The following is a 16,391-nucleotide window of genomic DNA, read 5'->3' on the forward strand; positions in this document are numbered from 1 at the left end:
GCTGGGCGAGTTCTTCTTACACTGAGAGGCAGCACCCAGAATGAGCAGGAACCGTGGTGCCCTCTGCCTTTATAGTGTGTGTATTCTAACTGGTGATTGGCTGCGGTGTTTGTAGACGTTGATTGGTCCCTGTGTGTGTCCGTCAGTGTATGTCTGCACCATGATATACTGGTGTACATTATGACATGATCCAGCACAGTCGTATCATCTGCAAACTTATAGATTGCAATTGGAGTTAAATCGTGCCACACAGTAGTGTATGTATAGGGAGTACAGTAGAGGACTGGGCACACATCTTTGCAGGGCCCCGGTGTTGAAGACTATTGTGGAGGAGGTGCTGTTGCCTATCCTGACAGATTGCTGTCTGTTGGTGAGGAAGTCAAGGATCCAGCTGTACAGGGAGGGGTCAAGTCCAAGGTTGCAGAGTTTGTTATTAGTCCTGTTGGGATAATGGTGTTAAGGCAGAGCTGTAGTCTATGAACAGCAGTCTGACGTAGGTGTCCTTGTTGTCGAGATGTTCAAGAGTTGATTGAAGGGCCAGAGAGATAGCATCTGTCATGGATCAGTTGCCGCGGTAGGCGAACTGCAATTGATCGAGACCATCTGGGAGGCTTGTCACTACTTTATTCATTTGTAAATCTTTTATTTCCATTTCATAGAATTTACAGTGCAGAAGGAGGCCATTCAGCCCATCGAGTCTGCACCGGCTCTTGGAAAGAGCACCCTACACAAGCCCACACCTCCACCCTATCCCCATAACCCAGTATCCCCACCCAACACCGAGGGCAATTTTGGACACTAAGGTGCAATTTAGCATTGCCAATCCACCTAACCTGCACATCTTTGGACTGTGGGAGGAAATCGGAGCACCCGGAGGAAACCCACGCACACACGGGGAGAACGTGCAGACTCCGCACAGGCAGTAACCAATGCCGGGAATCGAACCTGAGACCCTGGAGCTGTGAAGCAATTGTGCTAACCATTATGCTACCATGCTGCCCTTTATTCATTTACAATCTTTTATCATAGAACCTTGGTCTACAGGCCTGAAAAGCTTACACCATCTTCCCAGCAAAATAACCTGGGTTCCCCATAACAATCAATTTCCCCCATGTTTGTTGTTGGACAGAATTCAGAACAAGTCATACAGTCGCATTCATTCTTCCAATTTATCCCAACTTAAAAGAAACAATCCCATAACATAGTTTATAAACTTTGCATTTAATATGAAGGATTAATTCACCTGCTGGAGACCCTGTCGGGACGAGTCAGCTGTTTTGACGATGTCATCAATTGCCCACCACCTATCCACTAGGTACAATGCCACAGCTTGAAAAGAAAGGTAAGAGATGGTATAAACATTAACGACGTTACAACTTCCAACTATATATAAGCTGTTCTGTGCTGTACTGTTCTAGTAAGTATGGAATTTGGTGAAACAAGATCACATTTGTGGTTGACAAACAAATAAAGTGTTAACTCATAGTTGATGGATGTAGAGCCACGTACTCTGGCCTTGGCAGGAATACAGTGTAGGTTTACCAGAACAATACCCGGGCTCATATCGGCTGAGGTTAATGAAGGTCTGCATTCTCAACCTTGCCCCTCGCCTGAGGGGTGGTGATCTTCAGGTTAAATTGCCACCAGTCAGCTCTCCCCCTCAAAGAGGAAAGCAGCCTATGATCATCTGGGATTATGTGACTTTACCGCAAGGAAAGATTACACAAACCAGGGTAGCATTGGCTGGAGTGTAGAAGGTTAACAGCCAACTTGAATCTAACTTGGGACAACTGAGTGAGTAGGTAAAAATAAATTATTGCTGTTAGTTGGATGGTCTCGGGTTAGAGGACAGCCATTTCAGGAGTGAAATTGGGAAGTGGCAGAAGTTTAGAACTCACTTCTGCAAATAGCAGTAGATAATGGATTTAAAATGTGAAAAATGAAGGGAGGTCAAGGAGTTAAAATAAAAAAATCAAAGGTGTTTTATCACCTACAGGGGCAAGGACAGGTATATGGGGTTAGATCCCCAATCAGCCATGATCTTACTACTGAATGACAAACAGGCTCAGGAAGCTAAATGGTCCGATGCATTTACTTTTTGCTTTCACCATTTTAGAAGTGATCCAATTATGCCGCAAATAAATTTAATCAGCATCCAAGTCGTTCTTTAGGCCCATGAGTAACCTACATTTTAAAAAAAATCAGAAACTCGCACAAGGAAACAAAGACAAATGGAAATTTCCCCATCAAAGTGCTGAATGTTATATATACAGAAAGCAGCAAACAATATTCAACTTCAGTGTCCAATTGAATGAACAGACTGGACACAGCAGGGTGCAGAATTATCAAATGCTCTCTTAACCTAACCAGTAGTTTACATTAGAAAAGTATAGCACGAACCTGTGAACTGACTTTCAGGGGCAAACAAAGCCAGAACTTTATACGTCGTATCGCCACCATAGAGTGGAACAAATGCAATGGAGGACAGGCTAACTGGAATCTGTGTTCAGGAAACAGACATTAGTCAGTGTCAAATCAGATACCCGAATGGGAGATTCAAAATCCATATTTCAGCATTAAACACTGAAGAAATAAAATGTAATCATCTCTTTTCTCACCACATTTGTTCCTAACTTCCGCAGAGTCAAAACTCGATTTTAACTGTGCCTTGGCATGAATTGGCTGGGTTCAGGTCAGGTACCAGTGTTCCACACTGGCCAATTTAAAGTAGGAGGAGGAGCATAAAATAGATCAGGATGTAGACCAGACCTGAATCCATAGTGAGACACAGCGAAGAGCGAGTTTGGGAATTTGATGCTAGGTGGGAATTGAAATGGGAAGACTGTTCCTTTTTAAATTTCAGGAATTTAAATCAATCCAGAATTGTGCAGTGAAGGTTAACAAGGGACTGCCCCACCCACTCACATAACTGGTTGGAGTTAAGTGTCAGTCACCTTAAGCTACTTTGATCTCAAAGCGGGGGGAGTGGGGGTCAACTCAGGCCAATTTAAAAAGAGCAACTTTACAACTCACTCCCTGTGAGCCACCAGTGAGTTCTCCCAGTGAGCCAGAGTTTGGGAATTCGAAGCTGAGTGGGGAGGAGGTGCTTTTTATCCCTGGTAAGTGACTGTTAAGTAGTTTTTCTTTTCATTTGTATATTTATTTATTTATTTATTTCATTTTTTGGAATTGTAGTTGTATAAGTTAACCTAAGGTGTAAGACATGGCAGGAGATCCCAGAACTGTGTCATTGGATTGGATTTGTTTATTGTCACGTGTACCGAGGTACAGTGAAAAGTATTTTTCTGCAAGCAGCTCAACAGATCATTCAGCACATGGAAGAAAAGGGAATTAAACAAAATTCAAGAAAATACAAGGAAATACATGAGAATACATAATAGGGCAACACAAGATATACAATGTAACTACATAAGCATTGGCATCGGTTGAAGCATACAGGGTGTAGTGTTAATGAGGTCAGTCAATAAGAGGGTCATTTAGGAGCCTGGTGACAGTGGGGAAGAAGCTGTTTTTGAGTCTGTTCGTGGGTGTTCTCAGACTTCTGAATCTCCTGCCCGATGGAAGAAGTTGGAAAAGTGAGCAAGCCTGGTGGGAGGGATCCTTGATTATGCTGTCCGCTTTCCCCCGGCAGCGGGAGGTGTAGATGGAGTCCATGGATGGGAGGCAGGTTCGTGTGATGGACTGGGCGGTATTCACGACTCTCTGAAGTTCCTTGCGGTCCTGGGCCGAACAGGTGCCATACCAGGCTGTGATGCAGTCCGATAGGATGCTTTCTATAGAGCATCTGTAAAAGTTGGTAAGGGTTAATGTGGACATGCCGAATTTCCTTAGTTTCCTGAGGAAGTATAGGCGCTTTTGTGCTTTCTTGGTGATAGCGTCCATGTGAGTGGACCAGGACAGATTTTTGGTGATGTGCACCCCTAGGAATTTGAAACTGCCAACCATCTCCACCTCGGCCCCGTTGATGCTGACAGGGGTGTGTACAGAACTTTGCTTCCTGAAGTCATTGACCAGCTCTTTAGTTTTGCTGGCATTGAGGGAGAGATTGTTGTTGCTGCACCACTCCACCAGGTTCTCTATCTCCCTCCTGTATTCTGACTCATCGTTATTCGAGATCCGGCACACTATGGTCGTATCGTCAGCAAACTTGTAGATGGAGTTGGAACCAAGTTTTGCCACGCAGTCGTGTGTGTACAGGGAGTAGAGTAGGGGGCTAAGTACGCAGCCTTGCGGGGCACCGGTATTGAGGACTATTGCGGAGGAGGAGTTGGTGTTCGTTCTTACTGATTGTGGTCTGTTGGTCAGAAGGTCAAGGATCCAGAGTTGCAGAGTGGAGAGCCAAGTCCTAGGTTTTGGAGCTTTGATATGAACTTGGCTGGGATTATGGTTTTGAAGGCGGAGCTGTAGTCAATAAATAGGAGTCTGATGTAGGAGTCCTTGTTTTCGAGATGCTCTAGGGATGAGTGTAGGGCCAGGGAAATGGCGTCTGATGTGGACCGGTTGCGACGGTATGCAAATTGAAGTGGGTCAAGGCGTTCCGGGAGTATGGAGGTGATGCGCTTCATGATCAGCCTCTCGAAGCACTTCATTACAACTGACGTCAGAGCCACCAGACGGTAGTCATTGAGGCACGTTGCCTGGTTCTTCTTTGGTACCGGTATGATGGTGGTCTTCTTGAAGCAGGTGGGGACCTCGGAGTGGAGTAAAGATAGGTTAAAAGATGTCTGTGAATACCTCTGCCAGCTGGTATGCGCAGGCTGAGTGCATGACCAGGGATCCCGTCTGGGCCCGTCGCCTTCAGTGGGTTCATTTTCAGGAAGGCCGATCTGACTTTGGAAACTGTGATGGTGGGTATGGGTGAATTATGGGCTGCTGGGGCACTCGACAGTGGATTGTTAGTTACCTGCTCAAACCGAGCATAGAATGCATTAAATTCATCGGGGAGGGGTGCGCTGCTGCCAGAGATACTGTTCGGTTTCGCTTTGTAGCCCATTATGTTCTTTAGTCCTTGCCACAACCGGAGAGTCTGTCTGTGACTCTAGCTTAGTTTGATATTCTCTCTTGGCATCTGCGGAGTCGTACCTGAATTTCTTGTATAGGACAGGGTCGTCTGCCTTGAACGCCTCAGATCTGTCCTTCAGTAGGGAGTCAATCTCGCGGTTGAGCCATGGTTTCCGGTTGGGGAATGTACGTACTGCTTTCTTTGGCACGCAGTCGTCCACACATTTGCTGATGAAGTCTGTGACGGTGGTGGCATACTCATTTAAGTTAGTCGCTGAGTTCTTAAATATGGACCAGTCCACTGTCTCTAAGCAGACACGTAAGAGCTCTTCTGTCTCTCTCGGACCAGCACTGCACCTCGTGTGCAATGTGGGAGCTCAGGAACATGTCCATTGTCCCTGGCTCCTTAACGTGCAAGAAACGTGTCCAGTTGCAGCTCCTGTTAGACTGCTTGGCGGCTCTGGAGCTGCGGATGGACTCATTTTGTAGCATCCGCTATGCTGAGGATGTCGTGGATAGCACATTTAGCGAGTTGGTCACACCGCAGGTGAAAGTTACTGAGGGAGATAGAAAATGGGTGACCAAAAGACAGAGCAAGAGTAGGAAGGCAGTGCAGGTGTCCCCTGCGGTCATCTTCCTGCAAAACAGATACACCGCTTTGGATACTTTGAGGGAGATGGCTCACCAGGGGAAGGGAGCAGCAGCAAGGTTCATGGCACCATGACTGGCTCTGCACCTGCGCAGGACTGGAACCGATGTCCTGGGGGGGGGGGGGGGGGGGGGTGTTTGCAGGAGCTGTTGGGGAGGGGTTAAACTAATGTGGCATGGGGATGGGATCCAATGTAGGAAGTCGGAGGGAAGTAAAATGGGGCCAGAAACAAAAAGCAGGAAGGGGGAAAGTATAAGTGACTGAGGAGTGTGAAAAGGGAGGTGGACAATGCAGGATTGAGGGTGTTGTACCTAAATGCGCGAGTATACGGAATAAGAAACCCAGCGATGTTGTTAACACAAGCCTCTACACTCGGGGGCTTTGAGATCCTCCACATTAATAAACTCTGTCTCCGGGCTACTAGGGAGGCAAAGGCCAAGACGTCGGCCCCTTTCACCTCCTGTACTCCCGCGTCTTCTGACACTCCAAAGATTGCTATCTCTGGACTCGGCACCACCAGTGTGTTAAGCACCTTGGACACTGCCCTTGCGAACCCTTGCCAGAACTCTCTAAGCTCCGGGCATGCCCAAAACATGGGCAGCACGGTAGCATGGTGGTTAGCATAAATGCTTCACAGCTCCAGGGTCCCGGGTTCGATTCCCGGCTGGGTCACTGTCTGTGCAGAGTCTGCACGTCCTCCCCGTGTGTGCGTGGGTTTCCTCCGGGTGCTCCGGTTTCCTCCCACAGTCCAAAGATGTGCAGGTTAGGTGGACTGGCCATGCTAAATTGCCCGTAGTGTCCTAAAAAGTAAGGTTAAGGGGGGGGTTGTTGGGTTACGGGTATAGGGTGGATACGTGGGTTTGAGTAGGGTGATCATTGCTCGGCACAACATAGAGGGCCGAAGGGCCTGTTCTGTGCTGTACTGTTCTATGTTCTATGTGGACATGGTTTGCAGGGCTGCCCTTGCACCTCATACAACTGTCTTCTACCCAAAAACTTGCTCATTCTCGCTGCCGTCATGCGTGCCCGGTGGACCACCTTAAATTGAATTAGACTGAGCCAAGGCACATGATGAGGAGGAATTAACCCTGCCCAGGACTCGGCCCATAGACCCACTTCCAACTCCTCACCTAGCTCCTCCTCCCACTTTCCCTCGAGCTCCACTACCAGGGTTTCCTCCCCCTCCTGTAGTTCCTGGTAGATATCCGACACCCTCCCCTTTCCCACCCAGGTGCCAGAGACCACCCTGTCCTGTATTCTCAGTGGCGGCAGTGTCGGAAAGGCCACTACTTGTTTTATCAGGAAGGCTCGTACTTGCAGATACTTAAAGGCATTTCTTGGCGGCAAATTAAATTTGTCCTCCAGCGCCTTCAAACTGGGAACAGCAAAGGAGCCGTTATCAAAGCTCCCAGACGAGTACCGTTACATGACGCCGCCTCCAGCTGCTCCCATGGTGCCCCCACCCCCCAAATCGACCACCTCCTAATCAGAGCTATATTGGCTGCCCAGTAGTGGTTGCGAAAGTTAGGCAGCGCCAACCTCCCCCTGCCGACTGCGCTCCAACAGCGATCTCCTTACTCGCGGGGTCTTATTCGCCCACACAAAGCCCATAATAATCCTACTCACCCGCTTAAAAAAGGCCTTAGGGATGAAGATGGGGAGACACTGAAAGACAAACAAAAATCTGGGGAAGACAGTCATTTTCACGGTCTGCGCCCTCCCTGCCAGTGACAGCGGGAACATGTCCCACCTTTTAAAGTCCCCTTCTATTTGCTCCACCAACCGGGTCAGCTTGAGCCTGTGCAGGGCATCCCATTTCCTGGCCATCTGTATACCCAGGTAACAATAACTTTTCTCTACCATCCTGAGCGGCAGCTCTTTCAGTCTCTCTTCCTGCCCCTTGGCCTGGATCACAAACAACTCGCTCTTTCCAATGATCAGTTTGTACCCTGAAAAACTACCAAAATCCCTCAGGATCCGCAGAACCTCCCCCATCCCCTCCACAGGGTCCGAAATGTACAGGAGCAATTCATCCGCGTATAGCGAGACCCGGCATTCCCCCCCCTCCTACCGAACCAGTCCCCGCCAGTTCCTCGAGGCTCTCAGCGCCATAGCTAGTGGCTGTATAGCAAGGGCAAATAGTAACGGGGAGTGGGGACGCCCCTGCCTCATTCCCCGGTGAAGCTCGAAGTACCCCAACCTCAGCCTTTTGTACATACTTGCTTCGGACGCCTGGTACAGTAATTTCACCCAGTCAATAAAGCCCTCATCAAATCCGCATTTCCCCACAGGTACTCCCACTCCACCCAGTCAAAGGCTTTCTCCGCATCCATCACTGTTACCACCTCCGCCTCCCCTCCCTCTGAGGGCATCATAATAATATTAAAAAGTCTCCGGACATCGGTATTGAGTTGTCTGCCTTTAACAAACCCAGTCTGGTCTTCCTCTATCACCCCGGGGACGCAATCCTCAGTTCTTGTGGCCAGAATCTTAGCTAGCAATTTGGCATCCACGTTTAAAAGCAAACCCCCCCCCCCAATCCAAGACCATGTTGCCCTCCTTATTCTTTATTCCCCCAATTAGAAGATATTTTTTCAATATATAAAAGGCAAGAGAGAGGCAAAAATAGACACTGGGCCACTATAAAATGTGGCTGGAGAAGTAATAATAGGAAACAAAGAAATGGCAGATGAGCTGAATAGTTACTGTGCATCAGTCTTCATGGTGGAAGACACCAGTGGGATGCCAAAGCTCCAGGATAACCAGGGGGCAGAGGCGAGTGCAGTGACCATTACTAAGGAAAAGGTTCTGAGGGAACTGAAAGGTCTGAAGGTGGATAAGTCACCTGGACCGGATGGACTACACCCCAGGATCTCAAAAGAGATAGCTGAGGAAATTGTGGAGGCATTAGTGGTGATCTTTCAGGAATCACTGGAGGCAGGAAGAGTCCCAGAGAAATGGAAGGTGGCGAATGTAACACCACTGTTTAAGAAGGGAGGGAGGCAGAAAACAGGAAATTATAGGCCAGTTAGCCGGACTTCGGTCATTGGTAAGATTTTAGAGTCTGTTATTAAAGATGAGATTGAAAAGCACTTGGAAGTGCATGGTAAAATAGGACTGAGTCAGCACGGCTTTGTCAAAGGGAGGTCGTGTCTGACAAATCTGTTAGAGTTCTTTGAGGAGGTAACAAGCAAGTTAGACAAAGGAGAACCAGTGGACGTGATTTATTTAGATTTCCCGAAGGCCTTTGACAAGGTGCAGCATAGGAGACTGTTAAATAAGTTAAGAGCCCATGGTGTTCAGGGTAAGATCCTGGCATTGATAGAGGATTGGCTGACTGGCAGAAGGGAGAGAGTGGGGATAAAGGGGTCTTTTTCAGGATGGCAACCAGTGGTGTACCTCAGGGGTCTGAGCTGGGACCACAACTTTTTACAATATACATTAATGATCTGGAAGATGGAACTGAAAGCACTGTTGCTAAGTTTGCAGATGATACAAAGACTTGTAGAGGAACAGGTAGTATTGAGGAAGCAAGGGGGCTGCAGAAGGACTTGGACAAGCTAGGAGATTGGGCAATGAAATGGCAAATGAAATACAATGCGGAAAAGTGAGAGGTTATGCACTTTGAAAGGAGGAATCTAGGCATAGACTATTTTCTAAATGGGGAAATAGCAGAAGCACAAAGGGACTTGGGAGTCCTTGTTAACGATTGTCTTAAGGCAGGTTCAGTCGGCAGTTGAGAAGGCAAATGCAATGTTAGCATTCGTGTCAAGAGGGCAAGAATACAAGACCAGGAATGTACTTCCGAGGCTGTATAAGGCTCTGGTCAGACCCCATTTGGAATATTGTGAGCAGTTTTGGGACCCGTATCTAAAGGAGGATATGCTGGCCTTGGAAAGGGTCCAGAGGAGGTTCACAAGAATGATCCCTGGAATGAAGAACTTGTCGTATGAGGAACGTTTCAGGACTCTGGGTCTGTACTCGTTGGAGTTTAGAAGGATGAGAGGGGATCTTATTGAAAAGTTCAAGATACTGCGAGGCCTGGATAGAGTGGATGTGGAGAGGATGTTTCCACTTGTAGGAAAAACTAGAACCAGAGGACACAATCTCAGACTAAAGGCACGATCCTTTAAAACAGAGATGAGGAGGAATTTCTTCAGCCAGAGGGTGGTGAATCTGTGGAGATCTTTGCCACAGAAGGCTGTGGAGTCCAATTCACTGAGTGTCTTTAAGACAAAGATAGATAGGTTCTTGATAAGGGGATCAGGGGTTATGGGGAGAACGCAGGAGAATGGGGATGAGAAAATATCAGTCATGATTGAATGGCGGAGCAGACTCGATGGGCCAAGTGGCCTAATTCTGCTCTTCTGTCTTGTGGTCTTATGGAATCCGTCCTGTTCCACTGGGCGGGTTGGATTAAAATATGGGTGCAAGTGTTCTTCTTTCCACCTCTTCCTCTTACACTATTGACAAGACAACTCAGATTCACTCCTAATCAAGTTCACTGACACCAAGTGTTATCTTGGTAACACAGCAATAAGCAGTAAATATGTTCAAATTGAAAGAGTAATCTTTGGAAATATGATGCGCATGGACCAGTGGCTAATAGAGAAATATAACACACAGTCATTATAGAGAGAGAAAAAAAAGAGTTCAGTTCAAGTCAGTGACACTTGATCAGAAATGGAAAAAGATAGACGTTTGAGCAGGCGAAGACCTTTGCAGTTCCATATATGGAACATTTAATCAATTTTACTTCCAATTTCTGTGGCCTACTAATCGTCCATCTCTGACTTGGAGTCTCCTCTCCCTTCCTTGATTTTTCGATCTCTATTCCGGAGAATAAACTATCAACCGATATTCACTAGAAACTCAGACTCCCCATTCTTCCATATCTCCTCACATTCTGCTCCCCATAGAACATACAGTGCAGAAGGAGGCCATTCGGCCCATCGAGCCTGCACTGACCAACTTAAGCCCTCAGTTAAACCCTATCCCAATAACCCCTCCTAACCATTTTGGTCACCAAGGGCAATTTATCATGGCCAAACCATCTAACCTACACATCTTTGGACTGTGGGAGGAAACCGGAGCACCCGGGGGAAACCCACGCACAAATGGGGAGAACGTGCAGACTCCGCACAGACAGTGACCCAACAGGGAATTGAACCTGGGACCCTGGAAGCCACTGTGCTATCCACTTGTGCTACCTATGTACTGAAGTGCTCGAGCGGGACTCAAATCCAGAAGCTTTTGGCTGAAGGAGGAGAGAGTGAGCCATGGCTCACACAGTTAAGGTGATAGATAGGGTGGAGAGCAGGAGAGAATAAAATGGCGAAGGGTGGAAGGCCGAAGGGAGTTCTGGTTTCAAGTCCCACTTAGGGCTTAAGCACAAACAATGCAGCACAATAGCATAGTTGTTAGCACAGTTGCTTCACAGCTCCAGGGTCCCAGGTTCGATTCCTAGCTGGGTCATTGTCTATGTGGAGTCTGCACTTTCTCCCCATGTCTGCGTGAGTTTCCTCCGGGTGCTCCAGTTGCCTCCCACAGTCCAAGGATGTGCGGTTTAGGTGGATTGGCCATGATAAATTGCCCTTCGTGTCCAAAAAAAAAGTTACGATTGGGGTTGCTGGGCTATGGGGATAGGGTGGAAACGTGGGCTTCAGTAGGGTGCTCTTTGTAAGGTCCGGTGCAGACTCAATGGGCCGAATGGCCTCCTTCTGCATTGTAAATTCTATGATTCTATGAGTCACAGCCGATACTCCTAGTGCATACTTGGGGAACATTTTACTGTCGGACGTGCCACCTTTCAGACGAGATGTTAAAAAGATGCCGCATCAGCTGGCTTGAGTGGATGTAAAAGCTCCCTGGGAATTATTTTAGAACATAGAACATAGAACAGTACAGCACAGAACAGGCCCTTCGGCCCTCGATGTTGTGCCGAGCAATGATCACCCTACTCAAGCCCACGTATCCACCCTATACCACTAACCCAACAACCCCCATTAACCTTACCTATTAGGACAACAAGGGCAATTTAGCCTGGCCATGCACCCAACCCGCACATCTTTAGACTGTGGGAGGAAACCGGAGCACCCGGAGGAAACCCACGCACACACGGGGAGGACGTGCAGACTCCGCACAGACAGTGACCCAGCCGGGAATCGAACTTGGGACCCTGGAGCTGTGAAGCATTTATGCTAACCACCATGCTACCGTGCTGCCGTGAAGAGGAGCAGAGGAGTTATCCCAGTGTCCAGACCAATATTTATTACTCAATCACAGAAACAGATCACATGGCCATGATCACATTGCTGTTTGTGGGGGCTTGCTGTGTGCAACCTGGCTGCCATGCTTCCTACATTACAGCAGTGAAAAGTATCTAATTGGCTGTAAAGCACTTTGGGATGTCCAGTGATCAAGAACAGTGCCATCTCTCCTCACCCACCCCCATCACTTATTTAAAAGCTTTTATATTTCTAACTTTTCCCAGTTTTGCTAAACAGTCAAAAGACCCAAATGTTAACTCCTTCTCCTTGCATAGATGCTACCAGATCCACTGTGTATTTCCAGGTTTTTCTGCTTTTCCTTCAGATTTCCAGCATCTGCAGTATTTTGCTTTTGTAATGTAACATAACTAAATTGACATAGGCAGACGAGCAAATCACCTTCACAGAAGTCAGTTGTACTGCACCCAAATAGCTATTCTTCATATATTTACAGGTGAGGGACATCACGTCGACACTAATTACTTCCCTCACTTAAACCTCTCCTCTAATCGAGATTAATTAATACAGGGTTAGAGATTAAACCTTGGAATTTCCCTTCCCCGACTTCGGTGTCTCCATTTCTGGGGATAGTCTGTCTACTAATATTCATTTAAGCCCACCCACTCCCACAGCTACCTTAAAACCGGATTTCTACAAGAACTCCACTTTATTCTCTCAGTTTCTCAGTCTCATCTGTTCTGATGATGCCAACTTCCACAACAGTTCTTTCTTTTTCCTCGAACCAAAGATTCCCTCCCAACCCTCCAGTGTTTGTTTTCTTTATTATTTCATAGAATGGGGGCATAGCTGGCATGGCCAACATTTGTTGTCCATCCTGTATTGCCCTTGAACTGAGTGGCCATTTAAGAGTTAATCATATTCCTGTGGGGTCTGGACTCACATGTAGACCCGGCCAGGTAAAGGCAGCAGATTTCATTTCCTAAAGGGCATTAGTCAACAAGATGTCTTTTACAACAATCAATCAATCAATGATAATTTCATGGTCACCGTTACGGAGACTAGCTTTATATTCCAGATTTATTAATTGAATTTAAATTTCAGAAGCTGCCATGGTGGGATTTGAACCCAGTATCCGTAGGGTATTTGTCTGGGCCTCCGAATTACTAATCCAGTCAAATTACCACTACATTACCGTCTCCGTGTAAACAGTTGACATGACCCTCAACTTTGTCCAACCCATTTACCGCACTTCTGCCCTCACCCCTTCTCATCTCTCCCAGAACTACAATAGGGTTTCCCTTGTCGTCCTTTACAACCCCACAAGCTGCCACATTCAAAGGATCATCCTCCGCCACCTCCAGCATGATGCCACCACCAAGCACATCTTGCCCCTTGGTTAGCATTCCAAAAAGGGACCATACCCTCCAGGTCATCCTGGTCCACTTCTGTCACCGCACAGCACATCAACCCCATGCACATTAGCACGGATTGTAACACCTGCCCCTTTTAATAATCATCTTTATTGTCACAAGTAGACTCACATTAACACTGCAATGAAGTTACTGTGAAAAGCACCTAGAAGCCCAGAGAGAGAATTCATAATGTCCAATTCACCTAATAGCATGTCTTTCAGAACTTGTGGGAAGAAACTGCAGCACCCGGAGGAAACCCATGCAGACACGGGGAGAATGTGCAGACTCCATAGCAGGAATCGAACTTGGGACCCTGACGCTGTGAAACCATAGCGCTAACCACTATGCTACCGTGCTGCCCCTTTACTGTATTACTTTAAATTCTTATTTGTTGCTCTCTTCTGCATGTTCAGGGGACCAAGCAGCACCACTTCTCTTTGCTTCCAAAGAATAAGTCATACTGATCTTGAAATTATGACTTTGTTTCTCTCTTCGCAGATACCGTCAGGCTTGCTGAGTATTTCCAGTATTTTGTTTTGATTTCAGATTTGCAGCATCAGCTTTTATGTATTTAAAAAAGCTGGTAACTTCCCAGTTCATATGCAATCAGTCCAGCATTGGAGGTAACATGCACAGATGTAAAATTTGGGGGAAGCGACAATAATCTCCTTATGTTAATAGCGGACACCAGAGCACAGGAAATAGGGGTCCATAAACGTTAACGCGAATGATTTTCTATTGTAAACATGCCATTTTATTTTGTCGAGTTCTGGCTCCACTGCCTTCAAGTGTCGAATAGTCAGCCAGCAGAAATCCTTTGATACCAAATATTTACTCAACTGCCCTGTAGCTTTGTTTAACTAATTTATAGACTAGCCACATTTGAACAGGTTTGTAAATAATATTATGTAGTATTTTACACAAATGGCAAAAGTCTACGTGAAAAAGCAAGTTTAAACACATTAGCCGGGATTCTCCGACCCCCTGGGCGGGGGGATGCGAGAATCGCGCCACACCGGCTTACCAATTCTCCCCTGCCGATTCTCGGGCGCCCGAGGGATTCCCGCCGCGCCAGCCGGGAGCCATTCAAAGCGCCCCCCCGGCGATTCTCCGGGCCCCTAGGGCCGAGTGGCCGCTGAGTTCGGCCGCGTCCCGCCGGCAAGGGTTGCTCAGGTCCCATACGGCAGGACCTAGAAGGTGTGTCTGCGGGGGGATCCGAAAACAGGGCCTACCGATCGGCAGGCGGGCTGGTTCTGTGGGGGCCTATATTCCTCTGCGCTGGGCCACTGTAGGGCTCCGCCATACTGCCCGGGGGCAGAGGCGGGAACCCCCGCGCCTGCGCGGACTCGGGTTGGCCGTTCCGCACCGGCTGGAGCTGCGGGGACCACTCCCGCACCGACCTAGCCCCCTCAGAAGGGGAGCATTCCTCATTATTGGGGACCGTTGATGCCAGAATGGTTGGTACCGCTTTTCACGCCGGCGTGGGGACATAGCCCCCATTATTGGAGAACCTGCCATTATTGGAGAACCCGCCCATGAAGTTGCAGCAAACTGCACTATTTATTCAGATAATTTTCTGATCATTGCATAAAGTGGAGAGCATTCTTATTTGGTCTGTGTTATTAATATCAGTAACAAGCACTAGCTTTCAAACTCAATGTAATATTTTAACTTTGGTTTTTAGTTATCATTGTTATGGAGCGGAACTGGAAATTATAACAATATGTAGATACTTTCATCTTCGGAGGTTCAGAATGTCTGTGCTGAATACCTATTCTGCCAGAAAGCCTGGATGGCTGGATGGAATGTACCGAGAGTCCTACCTTCCTTCTGTTGGGTAGCATGAAATACTCCAGCTTCTCAGGATCAGAGTACAGAAGATTAGACATGTATTCCTCTGCAGAGTGCTCAATGTCTTCATGCTCCAACTCAGCAAGTAAATCCACGGGGAATGCCATCCCTACCAAAAAGAGAATCAAATTAACGTAAATAAAAGATTATGGAATTCTTTTGAAGGATATCTTCACATTGAATTATGGTACATCAGTCATTTCCCTCCAGCATTTATGAAGATTCTTTCAGAAGTGTTGTGTCATAATTTTAGCAGGGGGTTTCTTGTCAATTCATTCATCAGTCCAAGCTGGAATTCCCAATTTTTAATTAAAAATGCAGAGCTTTCTATAGTGCCAAATCAAGCAAAACATACATACACATTAAAATTACACCATCTTATTCATTAATATTTTGGGAATGCTTTGACTTAATATTTTACAGGTCCAATGCACATATCACACAAAGTATCTTGTATTATCTCACAGGCAGACATAACTCGACATTGCTGTTCTGCTACTGTCCACCTGCTCAAAAAAAATAACAACTTCAGCCTATTAGAATGCCCTAGAAACAATAAGCTCCTCTAAAATCTCTGGATGCTCACTGGTTCCCAGACACTGAAACCATGACAACAAAGGTTAACATCACCTCAATGAATTCACCCCCCCCCCCCCCCCACCCAAGGATAAAATGCCTTTGTCTTGCCCTCGTCACTAAGCACATGCTCATTGTCTTCTGAAACCCAAAATATTTTTGCCTTCAAAACAAAATGCAACCATTGTTGACCCAGTGACTGCAAGTCAGAGAGATCAGTACTTCACAGCATAGCTGTGCGATCTGAATTTCTAAAGATGTCCAAGTAGACCAAGTAAGGATGGGAAATACGGTACAAAACAAAGCTTGCACAAGCTACACTGGAAAATTGTCAGCAACCTAGTCAGAAAGATTAATCTGCCTTCCCAAATGAAAAATTAAGACTACTCAGAAAGTGACACTCATTTCATCACCTTGCAGACCACGAGCATTTATTTGAATGTTGTGTCTAAGTGTCCAGTAGAACAGGTTAAAAAAAAAAGAGTTCAACCCCTGCTGTGTATTCAGACTAATATGATATTCTTAGCGAACGGCACACACCTAACTGCGTTCCAATGCAGAGGCTATATTTTGTCTTCCTTGATAACGATTCATTCACCGACTCCTATAAATAGCACAGAAAGAAAAGTAAAATACTATGGGTGCTGAAAT

The 16,391-nt window shown here is 46.7% G+C and overlaps 1 protein-coding gene across 5 annotated transcripts in view; it reads right to left on the reverse strand.

Moving 5' to 3' along the window:
- Positions 1-16,391, reverse strand: part of fam169ab (family with sequence similarity 169 member Ab) — a 116,113-nt gene that overhangs the window by 60,571 nt on the left and 39,151 nt on the right. For 3 of the 5 annotated variants that reach the window (XM_038805481.1, XM_038805482.1, XM_038805484.1), the window contains exons 2-4: positions 15,137-15,273; positions 2,401-2,500; positions 1,244-1,329 (exon numbers count right to left, since the gene is read on the reverse strand). In XM_038805481.1, the coding sequence (XP_038661409.1) occupies positions 1,244-1,329; positions 2,401-2,500; positions 15,137-15,273 (323 nt within the window). Of the gene's footprint in view, positions 1-1,243; positions 1,330-2,400; positions 2,501-15,136; positions 15,274-15,614; positions 15,634-16,280; positions 16,345-16,391 lie in introns of those variants that run through there. The other 2 variants (XM_038805485.1, XM_038805483.1) reach the window with 2 other exon arrangements.

This window comes from Scyliorhinus canicula, chromosome 8, assembly GCF_902713615.1.
Source record: "Scyliorhinus canicula chromosome 8, sScyCan1.1, whole genome shotgun sequence".
Lineage (NCBI taxonomy): Eukaryota > Metazoa > Chordata > Chondrichthyes > Carcharhiniformes > Scyliorhinidae > Scyliorhinus > Scyliorhinus canicula.